General features: G+C 40.1%; 1 protein-coding gene across 3 annotated transcripts in view; it reads right to left on the bottom strand.

The window, feature by feature from the left end:
- The window catches only part of TSPAN9 (tetraspanin 9), a 169,312-nt gene that overhangs the window by 4,241 nt on the left and 143,824 nt on the right, over positions 1-21,247 (bottom strand). For all 3 annotated transcript variants that reach the window (XM_041460596.1, XM_041460597.1, XM_041460595.1), the window contains 5 exons: positions 4,942-5,133; positions 3,315-3,389; positions 1,704-1,805; positions 982-1,113; positions 778-861 (listed from right to left, as the gene is read on the bottom strand). In XM_041460596.1, the coding sequence (XP_041316530.1) occupies positions 778-861; positions 982-1,113; positions 1,704-1,805; positions 3,315-3,389; positions 4,942-5,133 (585 nt within the window). The remainder of the gene's footprint in view (positions 1-777; positions 862-981; positions 1,114-1,703; positions 1,806-3,314; positions 3,390-4,941; positions 5,134-21,247) is intronic.

Below are 21,247 nucleotides of genomic sequence, written 5' to 3'. Positions count from 1 at the left end.
TTGTATCTGTCACAGTACAGATGGAGACAAAAAAGCTCTCAGGGTTCTTTGTTATAAGTGCAACAAATTTTTGGAATCAGTACATACAAGTCACTCTTCCCTTTGACCCAACAACTTGTGCTTGTTAGTCTGGTAACTGTGACTGAAAAGATCAGATTCAGATATTCTCCTGCAAAAGTATGGCAGTGATAGAATCATAGAATATCCTGAAGGGACCCACAGAGACCATTGAGTCCAACTCCTGGCCTTGCACAGGATAACAAAAATCACACCGTTGTGTCTGAGAGCATTGTCCAAATGCTTGAACTCTGGCAAGCTTGGTGCTGTGACCACTTCCCTGGAGCAAGAACCCCAAAACCATAACAGATTATTGTGATACTTCTGCTCTTGTTTTTTCAAAACACATTGACCTCCTCAGTTCAGTGGCCAAAATTTGACTAATTTTGGTAGTTTCTAGAACTTGCTTTCAAAATGAAAAATCAACCAGTTCCTGAAAGGACAGTGTAACAAATGGCTTAATATGGGAACTCCAGAGAGGTACCCTGAAGTCAAAACACGGGCAAGCAAAACCCCAATGTAGCATGTCTTCTTTGCAGGACCGATTACTGACCTGCTTCCTTTCTGAGCACATGGCCTTAAATGAACTCATAAAACAAATCTGGCATTTTTGAAATAATATCCTAACTCAAAGCAGCTGAACATCACTTTTCACACAGCAGAGTCAAGAATGCTGACAGCAGATCAAAGCCATGTTGAAAAACATTAGACCAGTATTACCTGCATTATGAGGACACACATCCCAATCGAGCCGAGGACATGCTTATTGTCATCAAACCAGCTCATGACCTTCTCATAACATCCCTGAAATGATGAAAGATGAAAATTGAAACCCCAAGGTCACATTTTCCTTCACGTGCATTCCCTCTATTTTGTTTCTTCCCACCCCTAGCTAAGACTTGACCTGGGCAAAGTGAGCCTTACCGTTTTCCACAGTGATTCAGTAGAGTTCCGTCCACAGTCTTGGGAGTTTTCCATACAACATCGGTCTGGAACAATGTTTTCTCCCAGCACTGGGTACCAATCCGTATAGTCATTCACACCACAGCATTTCATCTGTGCAGAAGTAAAGGATTTATAAATTAACTGGCACCATTTGTAAATCACACACAACCACAAACTTTTATTTCCACTAAATCACTTTGTATTTTCAAAAAGGCCACCACAACACTTTTGTAGTTTTAAGGTATTCTGTGGTTGCTATCACCTAAAGAAAATGCTGGAAAACACAAAGAAAAACAAAATCAAAGAAAATAAATGGCTCCAGACCCAAATCTTCTTGTCACAGAGACATGAGCCCAAACACCAAAACAAGGAAATAAGCCCAAAACTGCTAAAAGCAAAATCCTGCCAAAGCTGCAGTGCCACCTATGCAGGTTTTGCTACCTCTCTGCTCTTACAGATCATCTCTATGCCTCTGATAGAGAATCCCACCAGAATCCACAGAGAATCCCAGACAGGGATTTCACCTTAAAGAGTACACTTTGGATTCTGGGTTTCACACTATTCCCTGGATGTTCAAGAGAGTAAAATCAGAAATCAAAACCTGCATTAGCCATCTTTTAGGCTAGGCATGGATGCCACACTTACACTGCAGCAGCCTTGAAGACCAAACAGTTACATTTTTAATATTGAGAAAATGTTACCTCTGCTTGAATGATATTCCATGCATTTTTCAGTCCAATATTATTTTCTGAATTGTATAGCTTCATTCCTTCCTTCAAATCCTTCTTTGCACTTTCACTGACCTGCACCATGTAGAAGATAGAGAAAGTCAGTGCACTGCTGTTCAGAGGAAAGGACCAAATGGTACAGACACACGTATAGAATGTCCATCTTTTACCTTCTCTCACCACAAACTTAACATTGTAAAAAGCTTCAGGACTCTCACAAATCATTGGGACCTTTAAGCAGCTGCCAAGGCCTAGTCTCTCCCTCAGATTGCATAACAGTGGGTTAATTCTCTTGAGATAGGAGACCTCTGCTAAAAGTCCATCATACAGTCATCATCTGATTCAAACTAACTGCACATGAACAGCTCCTGTCTGCTGAGCTTGCTGTAACCTTGCCAGAGGCAGCTGTTGGCAATGCCCCACAGCAGCCTCTCCTGCCTTAACCTGTGGCCTCCTTTAATTTGCTAATATCACAAAATCAGAGTCCTGGCTTCCAAGCCTTAGCAGAGTTATCCTTGCATGGGTTAAGGCAGTCTATAGTGAACAGCCAGTACAAAATCAGTTGAAGAAAGACATTATTGTTTTTCTCCTTGTGGGAGCAAGCTTGTAGGATTTATGACTTTTAAATGTGCTCTTCCTTCTTTAGAAGACAAAGTTGCAGTGCTTAACAGGATATCTGAGATGTCCCATTTCTTGTATTAATTTCAGTCTAAGCCCAGAGTCCTGGATGCAGGTAGGAATATACCTTGCTTCTGACAGTAGTGAGCGGGTAGGACAGAAAGGATTATGGTCCTGGCATAAAGGTCAACGATTTTATAAGATCTGTTTCATTCCCCTTTTACAACCCAGTCAAAATCAGCAGTTTCACCTCAGCTCCCTGAAAGTAGCAGGCACCATGACGACAACCTGAGAAGAGATAAAGGTCTGGGGGGAGCTGTTTTAGAATAAGTCTGGACATATTCATACTGTAAGGTTCTGCCCTCCGTTTAGCAGAGGTCTCCAGTTCCCCAGTCACTTTTGCAGTGTTTTATATCTGATGGGCCAGCCAGTTGTGCCTACGCCGCTTAGTCACTCTGAGACAGCAGATTCCTACAGATGGGCTTTATGAGAAACTATCTCTTGATCCATTCTGCACTCATGCTAAACTCTCTGGGACTGCCCAGTCAAGTGAGACAACTGGTGGCATTTGGAATAACCCGTGAATATCTCATGCCTCTCTCCTCCAGTCCTGTTCCAAAGGTTGGTCCTAAGAAGCTATAAGGTTTTAAGCAGGACCTTCCACAACCCAGGACTACAAGATGATCAGATTCTTGCAGACATCAAACATGCTGAAGGCTATCCAAGATTTCAGGACAAGATGAAAAGGGAGGCTCTGGACCATGTATTTCAGGGATTTATCCTGCTTGTTCTCCTCATCACTTCCTCCTCCCCTTTCAGAAACAGCTTACAATAACAGCCAAAATTTCAAGGTTAAACCTTCACCGAAATGAAGATCCAGGAGAACTCGCATACTTTAATCAAACAAAAAGCTAACCTGGTTATATGCTAGTAAAGATGCTTAATCAATATGGCATATTTGCTTACCTTGTCCATATAAACAAAGAATAAAATGACTAATATCAGCTCTGCCAGGAGAATTATCAGCAAAACGATGAAAAACTAGAAGAAAGAAAAAAGAGATAGTGTATACACGCTTGCCAAGTAGAGAGCAAACCTGGAGCTGCTAGAAACTATGAATATGATAGGCTTACTACCAGTTTGAAGGTTTCAGTCCTGGGAGTCTCTTTCCTCCATACAGACTACAGGACAGATGCTAAATCCCTTAGCGCAAAGATGAATGTGACGTGTCTCAGGAATGATTCCCTAGCAGATGGGCTTGAACCACATGTGACTGTGGAATAGTCATCACATTACTCAGCACTTCTATTCCCAGCTCTGTAGCTGAAATCTCTCTCTCTGCAGAGGCATCCCAAATGTGAATTCTACTTGTTTCTCACTACTTTTCAGGCCCAGTAGGCATTTATTTTCATGCCTTTATGCCCTATGGACTCCAGACAGGCATGGTACATGACCCCTAGACACTGGGGAAGAAGCAGTATGGAGCAGAGCTAGCTCTTCAATTGGAAACTCATGACAGTCATGATAGTATAAAATTACTTTTGCAGAACCTCTTAAGGATATAAAATCTTTTTTAAAAAATTAACCTGTTATTCCAGTTAGTGTGGATCAGTCACGTGGACTTCAGTACTAATCTCTGATTTCCTAGCTGTACAACACACAAAACCAAGCAATCAGATAGCAAAAAACTAGGTGCACATTTTGCCTCCAGTTTAATTCTCTGAGGTGGTTTAAGGAATTCTGCCCAGCTGTTCCCCAGCATCATATAAGAGAGAGTTTTGCACAAGGAAAATATGCTCCTTAATGTCACAGCATCTGGATTTGTAAGCTGTGACTGAATTGGAACCCATTTGCCTTGGAAGCCCTCCTCCCACCTTCTGCCACAACACCCCTCTCCTTGCAGGGGGGTTCTCCTCTCCCTAGGATTTTTTTTGGAAGGGGATATTTATATGTTTGGGGTATTATTTATTCCCCCATATAACCTCCCATCATTAGTCAGGGAAGCTAATGATGAAACCTCCTGGGTTTATGCAAGAAGATCCACATTGTGTCTTCTGAGATGGGATCCCAACCTCTGTGCTTCAGTGCTGCTCAGAGACTTTCAAGGGCCAGACTATTTATTTTTTACTGATAAGGCCTGGCAGAGACCTTGACTTCTTAACTTTGGCTCAGATGGTTTCCACCATCCTCTGACAAAGGCCTTAGATAAGGGGAATGTAGAAAATAGCCATGAGAGGCTTTGAGCAGCTCTGTGCCTATAATTTTTTTCAGTCAATCCTTCCAAAAGACATTTCCAGAAGGGCTATCTAGGTTGATCCTACAGTTCATGCTTAACCATTCAGAAGTGACTGATAGCAATTTGCTTTGCTGCCTAACACATTAGGGCACATAGTAACAAGGACACATTTGCTAATACACCACTGACATCACTGTGACCAAAGCTGTGGGATGTCACACTGCAAGCCTACAGAAGACTGAAAGCCAAGGGCAATGTCACAGTGAGCCACAAGACTATTTTGCACAGGTAATTCAAATAAAATAATAACAAGGCAACAGCCACTGTTCTTAGTGGAAAGGAGTATTGATGTCTTACGCTCAACAGCAGGCACTTGTTTTCCTTGATAGCACCTAGGCAGCCCAGGAAGCCGGTCACCATGATCACTGTGCCAATGGCAATTACTAAGTTGGCAGCTGAAAGCGATGGGAAGCTTGGAGAAAATGTGGCAAAGTTCCCTTGTGACACTGACAGCCAGATGCCCACGCCCAGCAGACCACAGCCACATAACTGCAAAGAGACAAACAAAAGAAAGGTTTCACTATTAACAGAAATGTCACTGTCTGCTTCCCCCAAAACTCTGAAAAGAAAGAATTCCACAAGCAAGTTCTCAGGTAAATGTTCTGCAGTAATGCTCTCATCAGTGGCTTGATGCTGAAACAAAGTGAAATTAAATGTTTGTACTTAGACTTGCTCATGTCATCTGTACGTATAATTCTATTTAAAAGCCACTGGATGGCAGAATTCTCTTCTGAGAGACTTAGCACATTAAACCAGGGCTACCCATTGATGTCCCAACAGCAACCCAATGCAATTTTTCTCTATGAAAATAAAGAAAATATTTGAATGAGTACTCCATTGCACTTATTTGTGCAGTCATCTGCAATGTCTCAGCATACTCAGCCCTGTATTGTCTCATCCTACGGGAGGCAAGGAAGTCCTGAAGACATTTACAATCAAAAGCATAATTTCAGTAAATATTTGTCATAAAATGCCCGGTCACAGTAGCCAGGCTGGGTTTTAGTACAAGTTCTCACAGCTTTAGTGTTGATAGCCAGTGATCACAAAATGTCACCAAAATCAGATTTCTAGATACATTATCTACAGGAAGCTCAAACCTTATGCAAGATGCTCACAGGCATTCCCAAGGGAAGCAGAGTAACACATGTGCTGGGTTACACAGAGGAAACATTCAGAATTCTTGTAAGGAGACTGGGAAACACCACTTCTTCCAAAACTCAAGACACAGTAACTCCACAGAGTGGCTGGGGAGTTTTGCATCACCAGGTATGCATAAATGTCACAACATCTGTGTCCTATAACAGAGCTGGATACAGCTGCAACAGGAGTATGTGTAGTGGGAGAAAGTCAAACACCAGCTATCCCTATGAAAAGACTGGTACAAAACATACACACAAGCATGTGGCAGGGGACTTTTGTCTTTTCCCTCAAATTCGTCCTCTCCACTCAATAAGCTTGAATTGATTTTTCATTGCCTCTCATGGTATGTCAGCAAGGTCAGTGTGAACTTGGAGTAGTAAAGAGCTGTGGGGGGATGCAAAACAGAAGCCTCCTGATCATATTCTGCTGCAGGACCCAGTGGACATGGCCACAGGTTCAAACTGTCTGCAGCTCATGGAATCAGCCACCCTATTGCTCCTGCTTTAAATTTCATCTACTCTGTCCTTGAATTGCTGCAATTTTGGTGCCTCAAGCTCACTCAGGAATCCACCCTCTGGTTCAGCTGTTTCCACCGTTAGATGAGAACTGGAGGCAGGGGCTGAGAGCTTAATGGTTCAGGAGGTCAGGAACAGCTCTCACCACACAACATTCATTTAAAGTATTAAATGGCATTTCTAAGCTGCCAGGGCTGCCATTGCCATCAGCTGATGGCACTTTAATCAATGACTTCATGACAGTCCATGGACAAGTCTGTAGATGTTTCTAAAGAAGTTTCTACCAAAGACCAAAGTTGTTCAGTGTAACTTTCCATCAGATCCTGAATTCACACTTTAAAGGTCATTCACAAATGTGTTCCTTGGACTTTCATACTCTTATTAAGTTCAGCAATCACAGCCTTAGCTCAAGTGTTTTGAAAGAGTGCAATGAATTCTGGAATGATTAGGCCAAAAGCAATAGATCACTGCAGACAAACAAGGTGGTGGTAAGAGCAAGCTCAGGGAAAAAAGCTTACAGATGAAGGACAAGTAGAGGACAAAAAGGGGTACATATGATTAATACAAAGCTCAGCCCATAAAGAATGACACCTCAGAATCCAGCACCAATTATGAGATCGTAGCAAAAGAAATAGAAGAAAGAAGCCCTAGCTAGCATGTCTTTCCCATTTGGAAAAATCCTGCAGCACAATCCTTGAAAGAGATTTGGTCTAGAAGAGAAAGGTGGCTAGGAGATAACTCCAGAAGGTTCATGTTTATGTTTACTCAGAAAAAGTTAGAAGCACCTAATTGCTTAAATGAGGAAAGGTAGAGTAATGCTGAAAGTTCAGATTACATAAAACATCAGGTGATGGAGGGGCTGTTAAAGATTGATCTATGCAATTGGGATTCTCTAGTACCTGAAGAGTAAAAAGTCAGAGATTTGATAAAAGACATGACAACCTAAAAATTTCCACAAGGTGGCATCCCATACCAAATAGCACTAAAAGTTTAAGACAAATTTCACACTTCTCTCCACAGCTCCTTGATTTTTGTGCTTTCTTCTCTGTTTTCCTCTCTGCCATTCTACTGCATAGCAGTACTGCTGAAGCTAAAATTTATGCTTTAAACTTCAGGTCCCATGACAAATGCTTTTTTTCACTTGTGCTTCTTTAAAAAATCCCAAATAATTCCACTGACATGGGACTTAATTGCCTACAACCATACCAACCAAAGCTGGCTAGGATTCTAGCAATAAAATACCTTTCACTGACACTTTATTCTATACCAGTCTCATTTTTTATACAATGGGAACACTACAAAAATGCTCTGACAACTATTTATTCTCACAGGATCCACCTCTTTCTGTTAGGAACAACTGAACCCTGGAGTGTGAAAGCAGCAAGAATATATCAAGTCATCTTATTAATTCCTTTTTCAGCATATAATTAAATAATATATGCTGCTTGGTATTTAATTGGGTGAGAGTGATAGCACTGACATTCCTTCTCCAGAGAAATGGTTCAACAGAGTAATAAATTTCACTGGATTTTTCTTCTCAAAAAATGTTGGCTCGCTTCCCTCTCATGATTAGAAATCATCATCCTCTAGGCAACCATCAAATCTCTCCTTCCCCTGCTGTTTATGTCACTGCAGAACACTATCATAAAGTCAGTCACTTTTACTTATAGGGCAATTTATCCAAGATATGGTACACATATTTTGAGCTTAAAAGCAAAAGGAACACCAGTGTTCCTCACAGGTTCTCCCACACTTTGAATTCTCTTCACTACCTCAGTGCCTATCTGTGTTCATCGCTGTATCCAGAAAACATAAAGTATTCCAGGAAGCATTAAGAGTCTCAAATGCTTTGAGGGAAATTAGAACTCCAGATAAACTTAGAGAGAAAGAAACCCCAAAACAAGCCTTTCCCTGACTAGTGCCATCACCAGGACAGGAAAGGAGCTCATTCATTTTATTCAGCATTTTTAAGCATTATGTGAACTAATACAATACAAACTTTCACAATAAAGCGCCATACCCAGGTTTAGCTGCCTTAACCATAAAAAAGATACAGGAAGAGTTTACAAGACCCAGGAAAGGACAACACAGATGGTCAGATGCATGCCAAGACTGACATATTGTACAGAAGGAGATTGTGCACAGGATTATCTAGCCTGGGAGGAATTATTAGACAGGATGTGGATGAAATGTTCACAACTCTAGAGGTCAGTCAGAAAACCCAACAGCCTGTGTCTCAGTCCTTTCCAATAACAGGAGCAAGGGGAATATTAGCAAGTATTTGTAGTACATTTTGCTTCACATAATTGAGAAGTAAATTCATTAATTACGCCACAAGCATTGTGCCCACAATTGTCAGTAAGGGCTAGATAATTTTTTATATTGGTAATAGCATTTGTGGTTTCTTAGCATGTACACAAATAATGACATTTCATGCTTCTCAGAGTAAGATCATGTATGCAGAATAAAGCAAAACTACCAAGCGGCAACAAGCTGGGGTAAGGAAGGGGTAGGAAATGCCATTCTGGTAATGTTTATTAATTGAATAATATTGATAGATTTGCCCTTGAAGTCACCAAACAGAATCAGAAAAAGGAAACTGATAAGGAAGGCACTACCAAGAGGAAAAGGGATGAGGCCATATTCTTGTTGACTTTTGCAGTTTTTCCATCCCATGCAAAGAATGCTTGATGGAAAAGATGCACAAATAGGTGTGTGAGAGAGAAAGAGTTTGTTCTTGACATCACATCTTCTAGTGCTGCTTAAACACCAGGAGAGCTTTTAACACACTTGGAAAAGAACAGAGACATTTAGAAACCAAACAATGAGAGACAACCACAAGGGACAAAAAGAAGCGCCTCAGTTTTTACTCCACCTCAAATAACATGCCCATGGCCATCTGTGGCCCAGTTACAGAGAACAGGAAGCTCCTCACCTTCCTCTGTGCTGTGTTAAAACAGGAGATCTTGCCTGAAGCAAAAACGATACAATGAAAAATACACACTACAGCTTATATATGGCCCCATAAAATGGCAAAAAGCACAGGAGGTTTGTTACAAGGAAATACTGACAGCATGACTGCAAAAAAACTGTCAGAGCTGGGAACTGATTTCAGGACAACTGCAGTGACAAAAAGACACTCTGAATTAGGTTTTGACAAGACTTCTGTTGAAACAGAAAGTCAGCAGGAAGATGACCTGCACCAAAAGAACAAGGATGAAGAAACCACGAGGACAAGCAGAATGCACCACCAAAGTCTAGCACAGAAAGTTTTTCAGGATCCAAGTGGCTCTTAAAACCCTCCCCTTTGTTTGGGTCTGCAACACTTTGGAAAAACTGCCAGTAATATTATTCTTCTGCTTGGTAATTTCTACAAGATAAAGGTGACCTGTATCAGGTCTTCTTGTCAAGACGGAGAGATTTTCCACCATTTCTCTAACTGACTCTCAGACCAGTGAGTGTGCAGATGAGATAAGGAAAACAATGGCCCTTATGAAACAGCAGTCTTCTCACTCCGATCCCGGGGTTTGGGGGTTTTTGTGTGTTTTGTGGGGGTGGGTTTTTGAGTATTTCCCCCTCTCCTTCATTTATGGTATCTTTGTATAACTGTTCTGGAAAGAGTCAGGGATGAGAACTACACCACTTCAAAACACACTCCAGAACAGAGATTCTGCAAATTAAGTTTTTGGATGCCAACTGCCAACTCTGCATTTGGGTGGTTAAACCATCTCTGGAAAGGGCTGGTGCTTAAAGGAGATTTTCCGGTAAGATTAGATAAATTTTCCTGCACTGTCTAGATAATCCACAGGATTAATCAAAACTGGGACTTAACAGTTGACAATCTCAGAGGTCTCTTGCAAAGCAAGATCATCTTCTAAATACGATCTAAAGTACTGCAAGGACACCAAAACCTGAGAAGTTCTTCAGCCATATACTAGAAAATTAAAGTATAGAAGTAGGTGAACATACTCAGATAAAACCTACTTAGTGCTACTGCCAGAGCAATGTGGCAGATTTAAACTCCTCTACAACATTCCTAAGAACTGAGCATTGATGGAAGACAAGGGAATCATTTTGATGTCTTCTTTGAGACTAGTTCTGTAACAGCTGTACTGACAGCCTGTGTGTAATAGAAGGTACAGAGCTGGAATTTGTGCAAATGCTGAGTTTCCTTAATCCATCTGCCAGAGAAAGCATTTATTATCTTCCTAGAGTCATTCCCCCAAGCAGTACTCCTGGGATGGTCCTGATAAACTCGAGGCATCAAGGGACTGTGATCTTCTGTGGGGCAAGAAGAGGGAGAGCTATCCTGAGGAGCATTAAATTCTGACACTTTTATCCATCTCTGTTTTTGAAATGTGTCCCAGAAGCCTTAAGCTTTGGCTTGGATGTTCTTCCCTGGTCACTCTGGGGTCTTCAATAAAGGATGTATTCTGTAAAAGGAAGTTGTAAGACCTGGGTTTGCTTGGTTTGTCAAGGACATCTTAAATTTCTCTTTATTCAGCTGAAGGGCAGCTCAGGTACTTCTGGCTGTACTTTAGGAGAAACTTTCACTGAGAAATTAGTACAGCACTGGAAGAAGTTACCAAAAAGGTGTCAAAATCTCCAGTCACAGAGGTTTTCAGTGCTTTGCTACAGGCAGTCATGGTTGACCTGAGCTAGCACTAGCAGCGGCACCACTTGGTATGACTTGAAGAGATTCCTGTCAAGCAACATTTCTGTGATTTTATAATTTCCTCAGCTACCATGTTCTTCCTAATTTGTGAAAAATACAAAACCATGTCATTTCTAATGAACACATGAAATCTCTTTCCTGTGGAAGCCCTATGGGGAGAGCTCTCTTGCCATGCTGGGGAATCAGCACACTTGTGTGTGTGCCTCCAATGCCTGCAAATTTTATGGCAGGGAGTTGCCATTTTGTTTACATTTAACAAATGCTGCCGTTCCGTGATTGGCTAAACACAGTTGTAAAAGGGACAGAACATTCTTTAGTAAGAGCTAATGGAATAAATAATTCAAATGTAAATACAAACAACAGTAAAGGGCTGTTTTGTTGTCCCCCACTTTATCAGACTGCAGAACAAGCCTTGACGTGTCTGAAGTGGAGGAAGACTTGAAGAAGATGGAAGGGGAACAAAAGGATGATGGACTAGACATGCTGAGATGTGCCTAAGGGTTACAGACCCTGCCTACTCGGCAATGCTGTTTAACCTCTTCATTAATGACCTGGATGATGGGACAGATGAAGTTTGTAGATAAACTCGAGTGGCTGACACAGCAGATGGCAGAGCTGCCCCTCACAGAGACCTGGACTGGATGAAGAATCAGGCAGAGAGGATGTCTGAGAAAGTTCAACAAGGTGGAATGCAGAGTCCTGCACCTTGTGCACCAGGACACACCAAGGGCTGAGAGGCTGGGAAGCAGCTCTCCAGCAGAGGGCCTGGAGTCCTAGTGGACAGCAAGCTGATCCAAAGCCAGCAATGCAACCTCAAAGCAAAGAAGGCCTACAGCACCCAGGGCTGCACTAGGAAGAATGTGTCTGGCATTTTGAGTGCTATCCTTTCCCCCTACTCAACACCAGTGAATCCAGCACAACTGGAATGCTGTGTCCAGTTCTGGGCTCCCCAGTACAAGACAGACATTGGTAATGACCAGGAAGGGAAAGGAGCCTCTTTCCTGAGGCTGAAAAGGCTGCGACTGCTTGTCCTCAAGAAGAGGAGCCTCAGGGGGATCTTGTGGACCTGTATAAATACCTGATAAAAGGCACTGAAGAACAGGGAGCTGCTCTCCTATTCAGAGTGCTCAGTGACAGGACAAGATGACCACAAATTAAGGCACAAAATTTGATGCAAGACCTGCAAGGGGGACCAAACACTGAAGTAATGTTTCCAGAGAGGCTGAGGAGCTTCCATCCGTGGAGATATTCCAAACCTGACTAGACACTCTACAGTCTGTCTGTAGACTAGAGAGTCTCTGTTCTAGCTGACTCTGCTCAAGCAAGGGACAGCAGATATGACCTCAGCATGTCCCTTCCTACCTCTTCCATTATTCTGTTAGGAGATAAGCTCTTAGATATCAATTAATAGCTATATTCCAGGTGTATTCTCCACTGTGCTTACATACCCACCCTTTCCCCCCCACCCCAGTACCCAGTGTCCACCTGAACAGGTAAGGAATAAGCCCACTCAATTACTCACAGCTTGTGTCCAAGACAAGCGTAGCCCTGATTTTCTAATGATTGCCATTAATAATTTGGGGATAAACACCTCATTAATGAAACTTCTAGGTGATAAATTGTCAGTATTAAAAAATAGGTGTGGAGAAATGTAGCAGTAGAAAGGAAAAAAAAAGATTAATTTAAAGGAACATAACCTGTAGAATCAGATTCCCAAATACAGACTTCCTGCAAAATGATTTGGGAAAAACTGATGTAAAAAAGCAAAGAGTCAAAACAAACGAGGCATTACTTTGGACTGCAGTAGTTCTTCTCCCAGAACCTCACAGCTATTTTGAGTGGCATGCACAAAGCAAAAAACAACAACATACTCTCTGCCTGCAGCTGTGAAAGGTCAGATTTAGTTGTGCCAATGTCAGCATTATCATCTTTTTGTGTGTAAGTCCCAATGCCCAAAGTGCAGTAGGCAAAAAAGACTGAACATTTGAAGAGGATTCAGAGATGATGTATGAAGAAGGATTAAAATGTGTACAACACAGTTAAGTGATAGTTAAATTCAGAGGGCAGGAAGGCGATGGAGACAGAACTTCGAAACTAGTATTAGGGAAAAAAAAGATATAAAACATTATACATCAAATACCAAAACTCCTGAAATCAGAAGGACTGGCAGAGCCCTAAACAGTCATTTGCTGGATGGAAAAACATCAAAGGCAAAAGAGAGTTCAAAAAGTCAAAGACAACATATATAAAATCCAGAGAATAACTAATCTAGAAGAAGGAATTATGCAGTCACTCCACAGAGGAGACCTGAATGGAAGGATATTTAACATAAAATTCATAAAAGCTGTATAATTTTAAAGGCTATATAATTCATAGTGCCCAAAAAGGACTTGTGGTTCCAACAGAAACACTAACCTTATGCATATATTAGAATGTGCAGTTACACAGTCCCTGATAACAGGCTGACAATAATAGCTCATTTAAAGTATAGTAACAAAGCATTATACATAATCTTCACATTAAACCGTTTTCTCATTAGTAAGCATGGGGATAAGAGCTGAAAAATTCTCTAAGCAATTCACCATAATGAATGAGAATTCATCAGCCTAACAAAGCACTTTTGAGCATTAAGCCCTATTCCTAAACACATATAACTGAAAAGATATCTTTCTGAAATGCAAAATTTGGGGATTAAATGCAGTCTCGCTTTAATTCCTGCAAATGACCCTATCTATAGACTTCAAACTAAAAACAGGCAGCAAATTACAATGCTGTCTATTAATGCACCACTTTTTGAAGCGGCTTGACAGGAGATGTAAGTTTAGGATTTTTCCCTATGCAATAACACTAATTACAAAATTGAAATCTGTAATGATTTTAAAATTACTTTATTTATTTTATTTTCCTATTTATTTCCATACAGTTAATTTCACTTGAAATGAAAATCTAATCTGGAAACAAGCCAGACAGAGAGATCTCCTGAATTCATTGCTCCACAGAAACATTCAGATCTGAGTGTGAGCGCAAAAGCAAATGTGTGTTGGTATTTCATCCCATTAGACCTGCAGAACAGAGAGAGAGCTGAATTTTGCTCTCCCAGTTCTTAGAAAAATTTGAAGAATATTTAATTGCAATTACTAATCCCTCAATAAGCATAATAAAGTACAAGATTTGTACATGTTAATGACCATAATTTGGCTAATAAATTTGGTTTGCCTCAATATTAAAACCTCTTTCCAAAACCACTTGATTCACCAGCACTCACGGCTTTGAAAGCTAGAAGGAAACTTTTCAATAATGTTCATAGATGTCAACAGGAAGAGACCGTTTTACCAAGATAGTTTTCAGAGTAACAAACGGTCCAAATTCCAGTATACAAATGCCCCAAGGGAAATGCATCAGAGAAGACAGGAAATCATATTTTATTCCATTGAGAGTAGAGAGAAAAACAAATGTAATCATGATCAGTTGAGTTCCCTCTGTGCTCCAGTTTTTGAGCAACTGCATTAAAGCCTTCTTACCTAGAAGATGGCCGTTTAAAACTACATGCCAAATTCATTTGTTCTATATTTGCACAAATGCAGGGACATGCACCTGCAGTACTTTCTTCTGAGATGGAAGCCCCTACTACTTATTCACAGACACTTTCTGCCCAGCAAGGAGCACATTCAGATTCTGGTCAATCCATTAAATATACATTTGGAACGCTTAGCACCCACTGGCATAACTCTATGGAATCTAGGCACCTCTGCTGGTCACATGTTGTTAATCTGTCTCCTTTTTCCTGAGCCAATTCTCCTGAAGCCGCTTTATCCGCTTTGTTTATTTTAACCACAGCTGCTTAATTCTACTATATCTCTTAATACCAAATAAAAGCAGCAGGAAAACGCCCCACCCCCAGAAAAAAAAAATCAGATGTTTGAAGGACTTGTAGTGAGGCAACAGTCAGCAATCCTCATCCAAATTTGCGTAACAGGACTGAGGACCTCTCCAGCCCCAAAGAAGTTACTGTGACTTAAGATACTCTCTTGAACATGTACTACAGGCCACAACCAAAACCACTGTGCATCTCAAACACTTCGTTCTCCATCTGCTCAAAAACTGCTTACACTACATTCTGCAAATCCACTTGTATCCTTCTCTTTCAGCTGTTGGAGGCACATCTGACAAAAGATGCAAGGGATCAGTGTGAAGAAAGTATCTTCAGAAGTTATTTGTAAACCAGTTCACTGTGTATGTGTGAAGTAAGCCTGATAATTGTTGGACTATAAGCATTTTACTCTTGGTCCATTTGCATGTTAAAACAGCACAAAACTCTGGGGGATTCACTCCCCTCTTTAACTCACAGCATCTGGCGTCACTGACAACTGACAAAGGAGTGAAACCAACCTCCAATTTCACTTATTTCACATCAGACTGTAGCATGGCTTCCAGTTCCTAATAACCTTGTATTGCTTAAGCTGTCAGTAGAACAAGCACTGCAACACTCAAAACACACTACAGGAGTGAAGGCAGGCAAACAAGTTCTTTGCCCTCTGCACTGTCTGCTCTTCTTGAAAGTGAATTTTCTAATAGCCAATTATAATAAATAGCAAAATAAATAAATAGAGAAATAGCAATGATAATAAAGGATGCACAGTTTTGCTCAGCACTCATTAGGAAAAAAACCCCACAGTAATTCTATTAGATCGACCATAGAAAAATTGTATTCAAACTAATTCAGTGCAGATTTACTATTTCTCTGGTAATATTTAAAGTTATCCTATCTCTTTCAATTAATAGGTCTTATTTTGAAGCTACTACCTGGAAAATAACATCTCCCAGTGGACCGGGAACACCTCCTATTTATTGTTAAATACTCTTTCAAGAAGTCTTCAATTAAAAATATTTTATGTGTTATCCATCCATTGCCTGAATCATCTCTATCTCATTACTTTCCAAGATGTAAAAATCCTCAGGCAAGTGAAACTTTTCACCTGCCGGTTTCTGGAAATACTACAAGGCTGAGCCTAATTCTTTTTGGAGAGACTAACAAGGGTTGACGTTATAAAGGGACCAGATCAGGCAAATAAAAAGGGGAAGGAGAGCAGCCATGTGCTACACTGAGAAGAGTGAGAAGCATCACAGTAGGCAGATGACTCGTCAGTTAACTGAATCTCACTTTTCCCTCCCATCCAGAGAGCTGTCTTACGGAAATGAAGAACAGGCAATCACAATGGCTCAAGAAGAAACATAAATATTCAGTAAGAAAATTCAGACTACAGATTTAAGAAATGCCTTTGCTATCCCAAAACAAACATGGGACAGTGGCATTAGGCCACTTAAATACAGATGCATGCTGCAAACTGTCTTTGAGTCGTGCATCACTTCCAAGAAAACACATTTTAAAAGCTTTCACTGATTTGTCTGAAAGAAGACTGAGGAATAGTTATTGTGGAAGCAAGGGGAAAAAAAAGGAAATGTTCCAATTCATATCTAGAATATTTTAACAATATGTTCACATCAAACTCACTACAAGAAGAAGGAACCTGCAGAGAAACAGAGGCCGGAATGGTTTAGTAAAAGGAGTACTGAGGTCAGGCCTGATCCTGCTCTGTGTTGATTGACCTCCATGGTCCAGCTACTATCAGGGTGAGAGAGAGATGGGGCTATTTCATCACTATTGTGTTTAGGGTTTTTTTCATATACCTTGATGAAACAGTCTTGGTATCAGAAGAGTTAGGAAAAAAGCCACTGTTGCCAGATAGGAGCTGTGATGTTACCTTGGTATCTGAAATGCTGGAAAAATAGGCTGGGACAAAATGATGTCTAGCAACTATCTGTAAATATCTCTGTAAACAGTTCTGGCAATTACTGTACCAAACAAATGAGCATTCATGGTGTTTATTTATTTTGTCTTCTGACAGGTACTGCTAACAAAACAGACAACACAGTTTGTGATGCAGTGATTTCAAAAGAATTAGAAGGAGGTAAATGTAAACATCCTAGAAAAGTGAGGGAAAGCAACTAGAACAAATAAGGAGGACAAACAAGGCCATATGCAAAGTGGAAGATAAGCTGTATCTCTTTTTTCCACTGAGGAGGAAGCCAGACTGAGGAGGAATTGGGTTAGCAAAGAAAAGTCCAAGGTCCTAAGGATTCACAACTAGAAAAATAACTTCATACACTACCGGGAGGGGGTTCTGCAAGCAGTACATGTGACAAGGACACCTGATGTCCTTGATGTCCAGAGAAGAGTGCAAGGAGTCACAGGCTTATCTGTAGTTTAGGTTGTCTTTTCCCTACCACATGTTCAGTCTGCTAATATGACCAGTGGATGAGATATTTCAGGTAGCAGACATTCTGTATTGTCTGTGCCTTTAACAATCTAACTGAACCTGATGTGAAGCAGAGAAAATTCCTTCCCACTGGAGTCCAGTTGCACTTTGCACTTTTGTCTTCCCAAAGACAAAAGCAATCGATACAAATGTACAGGAAAATGCTGGATCCTAGCAGAAATTTACATTTTCAAAAATATCTAAAAGGTATTTTAAATGAAATTAACTTGCTGTACAATCTGTAAAGTTACAGATCTTAATTTACACTGTAACAGATAAAATCATTTGGTTTCTGTAAGTTCTCTTCAGACCATATGTTCTCATTTTTGGGGCTGGATAAGGTTCACAAAAAATACTACCAGAAGTAAGGAAGACTAAGTGAGAGTGGTGCTGGCTCACCCTTCCCTCTCTTTCAGTGAGCCAACACTGATTTTCTGACAGCATTCCATGCGAACACGCTGACAAGACTGCAGTGGTCACAGCTGGGAGGAACTGGAACTACAGAAGACAGTTCCATCCCACTGTTCATGTGATGGACAGATCTGGCAGATCTGTTCGTATCCATTTCCACACAGATCAGAACAGTTACAGAGTTTTTACACCAACCAAACTGAGAGGAGTAAATGCATTGTATTTTGCAAGTCAAATAAAATTCAGCAATCAACAGAGCAGGTGATTGCCAGATCAGTAGCAGCAGCACACAACAATTTCCCCTAACTTCTGTGTTGACAAGCGTTACAAAGTGTACTGAATGCTTTCTTGCTACCAGACACAGCAGCAAGTAAATTAATGAGTGTTAACTATATTGAGGGAAATATATCCTCCATAGCTCATACTCACTTCACTACAGCTTTGCACACAAAATTATTTTGTTTTACTTTCTGCTTTTACCTAGAAACATAGCTGACTCCAGTTTAAAATACCCTTTCAACAATCAATGAAGATAACAAAAGGCACACTTCATTACAAAATGTTTCAGGATAAGATTAAAAAAACTTTAGCCACAACATCACGTAGGAAATCTCCCAAGGTCTTATCTCTCCTCTGCCACTTTCAAATATGGGAAAGCCAAAATAAATGTACAAAATAGCAAAAACAAAAGGCAAAAGCCCAGTTTCATGATCACATTTTACTCAAGTACTGCTAACAACACACAGATACTAGCAGCAGCATCACTATTTGAGAAAATCATTATCTAAATGAATCATATGCACACAGAAAAAGAAAAGCAGTATTCAAATTCTGTAAGGAACAAAAATCTGTGCCCACAAGCTTCATCTGGGTATGATGCAGTGAGATTACTCTTAAGGGCTCAAGTATTTCATGCCAACACCAAATCAATGCAATAGTTCCTATGTGTGATTCTTTCCACATGCAGAAGAAAACTCCAGCAGTTCCTCAGACTGATTTATCCATTTTAGTTTACAGGAGGGAAATATGTCCTCAACAACTCATACTCACTTGACTGTGGCCTGTAAAAAGCAAATTACTTTGCCACAGAAGACGTAATGAAATGTGGATTCCCTTAGATTTGTGACTTATGATTGGCATCTCAGCTTTCTGATCCATTGTGAACTAACCTCCATTAATGCTTGCCCTCTTAGAGGGCATGTAGAACAATTTGCTCATGTGTGGATTCTCTGACATCTAGTAAAGCTGGAGTTCATTCTGCAGGCTTCCTCTAAGGATCTGTATCCCCTACCCAATCACATCTTCAGTTTTATTTCTGTCCCTGCAGAATTCATTAAAATGTAAATTACATTCTACTGAAAAAAACATAAGACTGTTAATGGAATTTCATCCATTGCATTATGCAGATATCCAAACCTCTTTGAGTGGTATGATATACAGTGAAAGTTATCCCCAAAGGTCATCTCTAGAAGTAAATGCACTAGGTTTGATTTTTTTCTTATCCCAGGTGATATTTGTTTGTGGTTTGGACACATGCTTGATTAAAAACCTTAACAGATGGAAAGAATTAAATCCTTCAAATATGGCCTAAAAATATCTCCCGTTTCCCTACCTCTAATTCTTTATTCACAAGTTAACTGCCCCTAAGCACTTCTTCCTTCCATCTCTGCAGGTCATCTGTAAGTAATTTATCAAGAAAAAAAAAATTTAGGTACAGAGTAGGCTGTTCTTTTAGTAAGCTTAGGCCATACTCTCCAGTAATCTCTGACTTGTCTGTTTCTAAGACCAAACTACCATACACTTATTCTGGTGTCAGAAATACTTAATGGTTAACCACTAAGAAGAAAACCAACAAAATACAGTCACAGACAATGAATGACCGCCCTATTTGAAATATATTTATTCCAAACAAAGGATTCATTGCCCTTCTTGTCATCCAGCTCTGTTATGAAAAAAAAATATTAACTGGTAAGACCCTAACGCAAGACTACATATAGCTACTCTTTACATCTACAGCACAACTGCAATGTTATGTTACTTCAGTTTTCATCAAAGACAACTGCCTTAGATGGCAAGTTATGCATATATTCTGTAGCTATGGCATTGTCTAGATTCACACCTGCTAATGACAAATGTGTCTTCATATTTTCAAACTCTAATAGTGAAACTTGAATGAAACTATCTGGTTACAAAAATTTTATCCACAATGAAGAGAAATACACATTTTCAGGTTATTCCTCAGCAAAAGCCTAACTTCCCTGAAGATTAACTTCTACATTTATGGTAGCATTGCTTTCAAATGAGATCTGACTCAAGGACTAAACGCAAAGGTATAAACAAACTTCTGTAAGAAGTCTCACTCCACTGCATGGAAAGCTTCAGCAGCTTACACAGGAGACCTCAATTCAAGTCCCTACTGTTGGCAAAACAGAATTTCCTTATCCTACAATTTTATGTATTTCCTGAGGCACTTTAAAGTCTCATCATCCTGGGCTGCCTGTATAAATATGCACACTTTCAGAAAAAGACTCATGGCAGCAAGAAGTGGTTCTCATTTTGGATATACACCACATGGGTAACAGCATCCTACGCAGCCCACAAGCAGAGACAGAGGTCATTCTCACACACAAGTTTTGCTGTCTTAAAAGTTGTGGCATAAAACTGCAAAGCTGTATTGCCAAACATGGATCAGGTGGAACTAGAATTGGAACATACCCCACTTGAGAATGCTTGATGACTTGGATCATTGAAAGAATCTGTAATCCACCTCTGTTCTTTATGTTTACAAGTAATACGACTCATGGAGATAGAAATAAAACCTAGTTCAGTTCTAATGGGCAGAGACTTTGTGTAAAAAAAGTAAAAATTGCATTTGGAGTCTCATAACGATCTTTTCATTTTTTCCATCAATCTGGATACTATAGATAGATTAGCCATTAATGAGAACAAAGATTATTGCATGTAAGCACTGTGTCTTAAGTGAGTCAAAAGCCTTCTATTACTCCTGAAATACAAGATTCCTCATCTGGAAGATTAAAAAATAACACTTCTATACCCTACAGAGGTATCTTCTTTCTCTAATTAAAACATCCTTATGAGGAAAAGCAAACAATTGAAGCACCAGAATAAATCAGGGAAAAGCTTGGGAATAAAAAGAGAATACACAGAGTATGAAATACAAACAACATTTCCATCTTATTATCCCACATATTGCACTTTTTTGTGATCCTTTTTCCCTGTTTGTATGGTACTTTTGTAGTGTCTACAAACTTCAAGCACAGAATGCCTCAAGAGGTAAGCCATACCTATTTTCAGTTACGCCAGCTACCTTCATGAGCTTGGGAATCAAAGGACCATTCCTCACTAAGAATAATTTCTGAGTGGCAGTCTTTCACTCCTTGGATTTTCTTGATGCTCCTCTTCACAGTGGCATTTTGTGTTTCTGTATTTTGGCCCATTGTTTCCATGGCTAAACTATATGTTCAACCCTAGTTATTGAAAGCCATTCTACCAAGTTAACTCTTTAATACTAATTATGGTTTTGC

Source organism: Pyrgilauda ruficollis, unplaced genomic scaffold, assembly GCF_017590135.1.
Source record: "Pyrgilauda ruficollis isolate IOZ18807 unplaced genomic scaffold, ASM1759013v1 scaffold146, whole genome shotgun sequence".
Classification (NCBI taxonomy): Eukaryota; Metazoa; Chordata; class Aves; order Passeriformes; family Passeridae; genus Pyrgilauda; species Pyrgilauda ruficollis.
The sequence above is the reverse complement of the archived record's forward strand: the minus strand, read 5'-3'. Positions and strand labels throughout refer to the sequence as shown.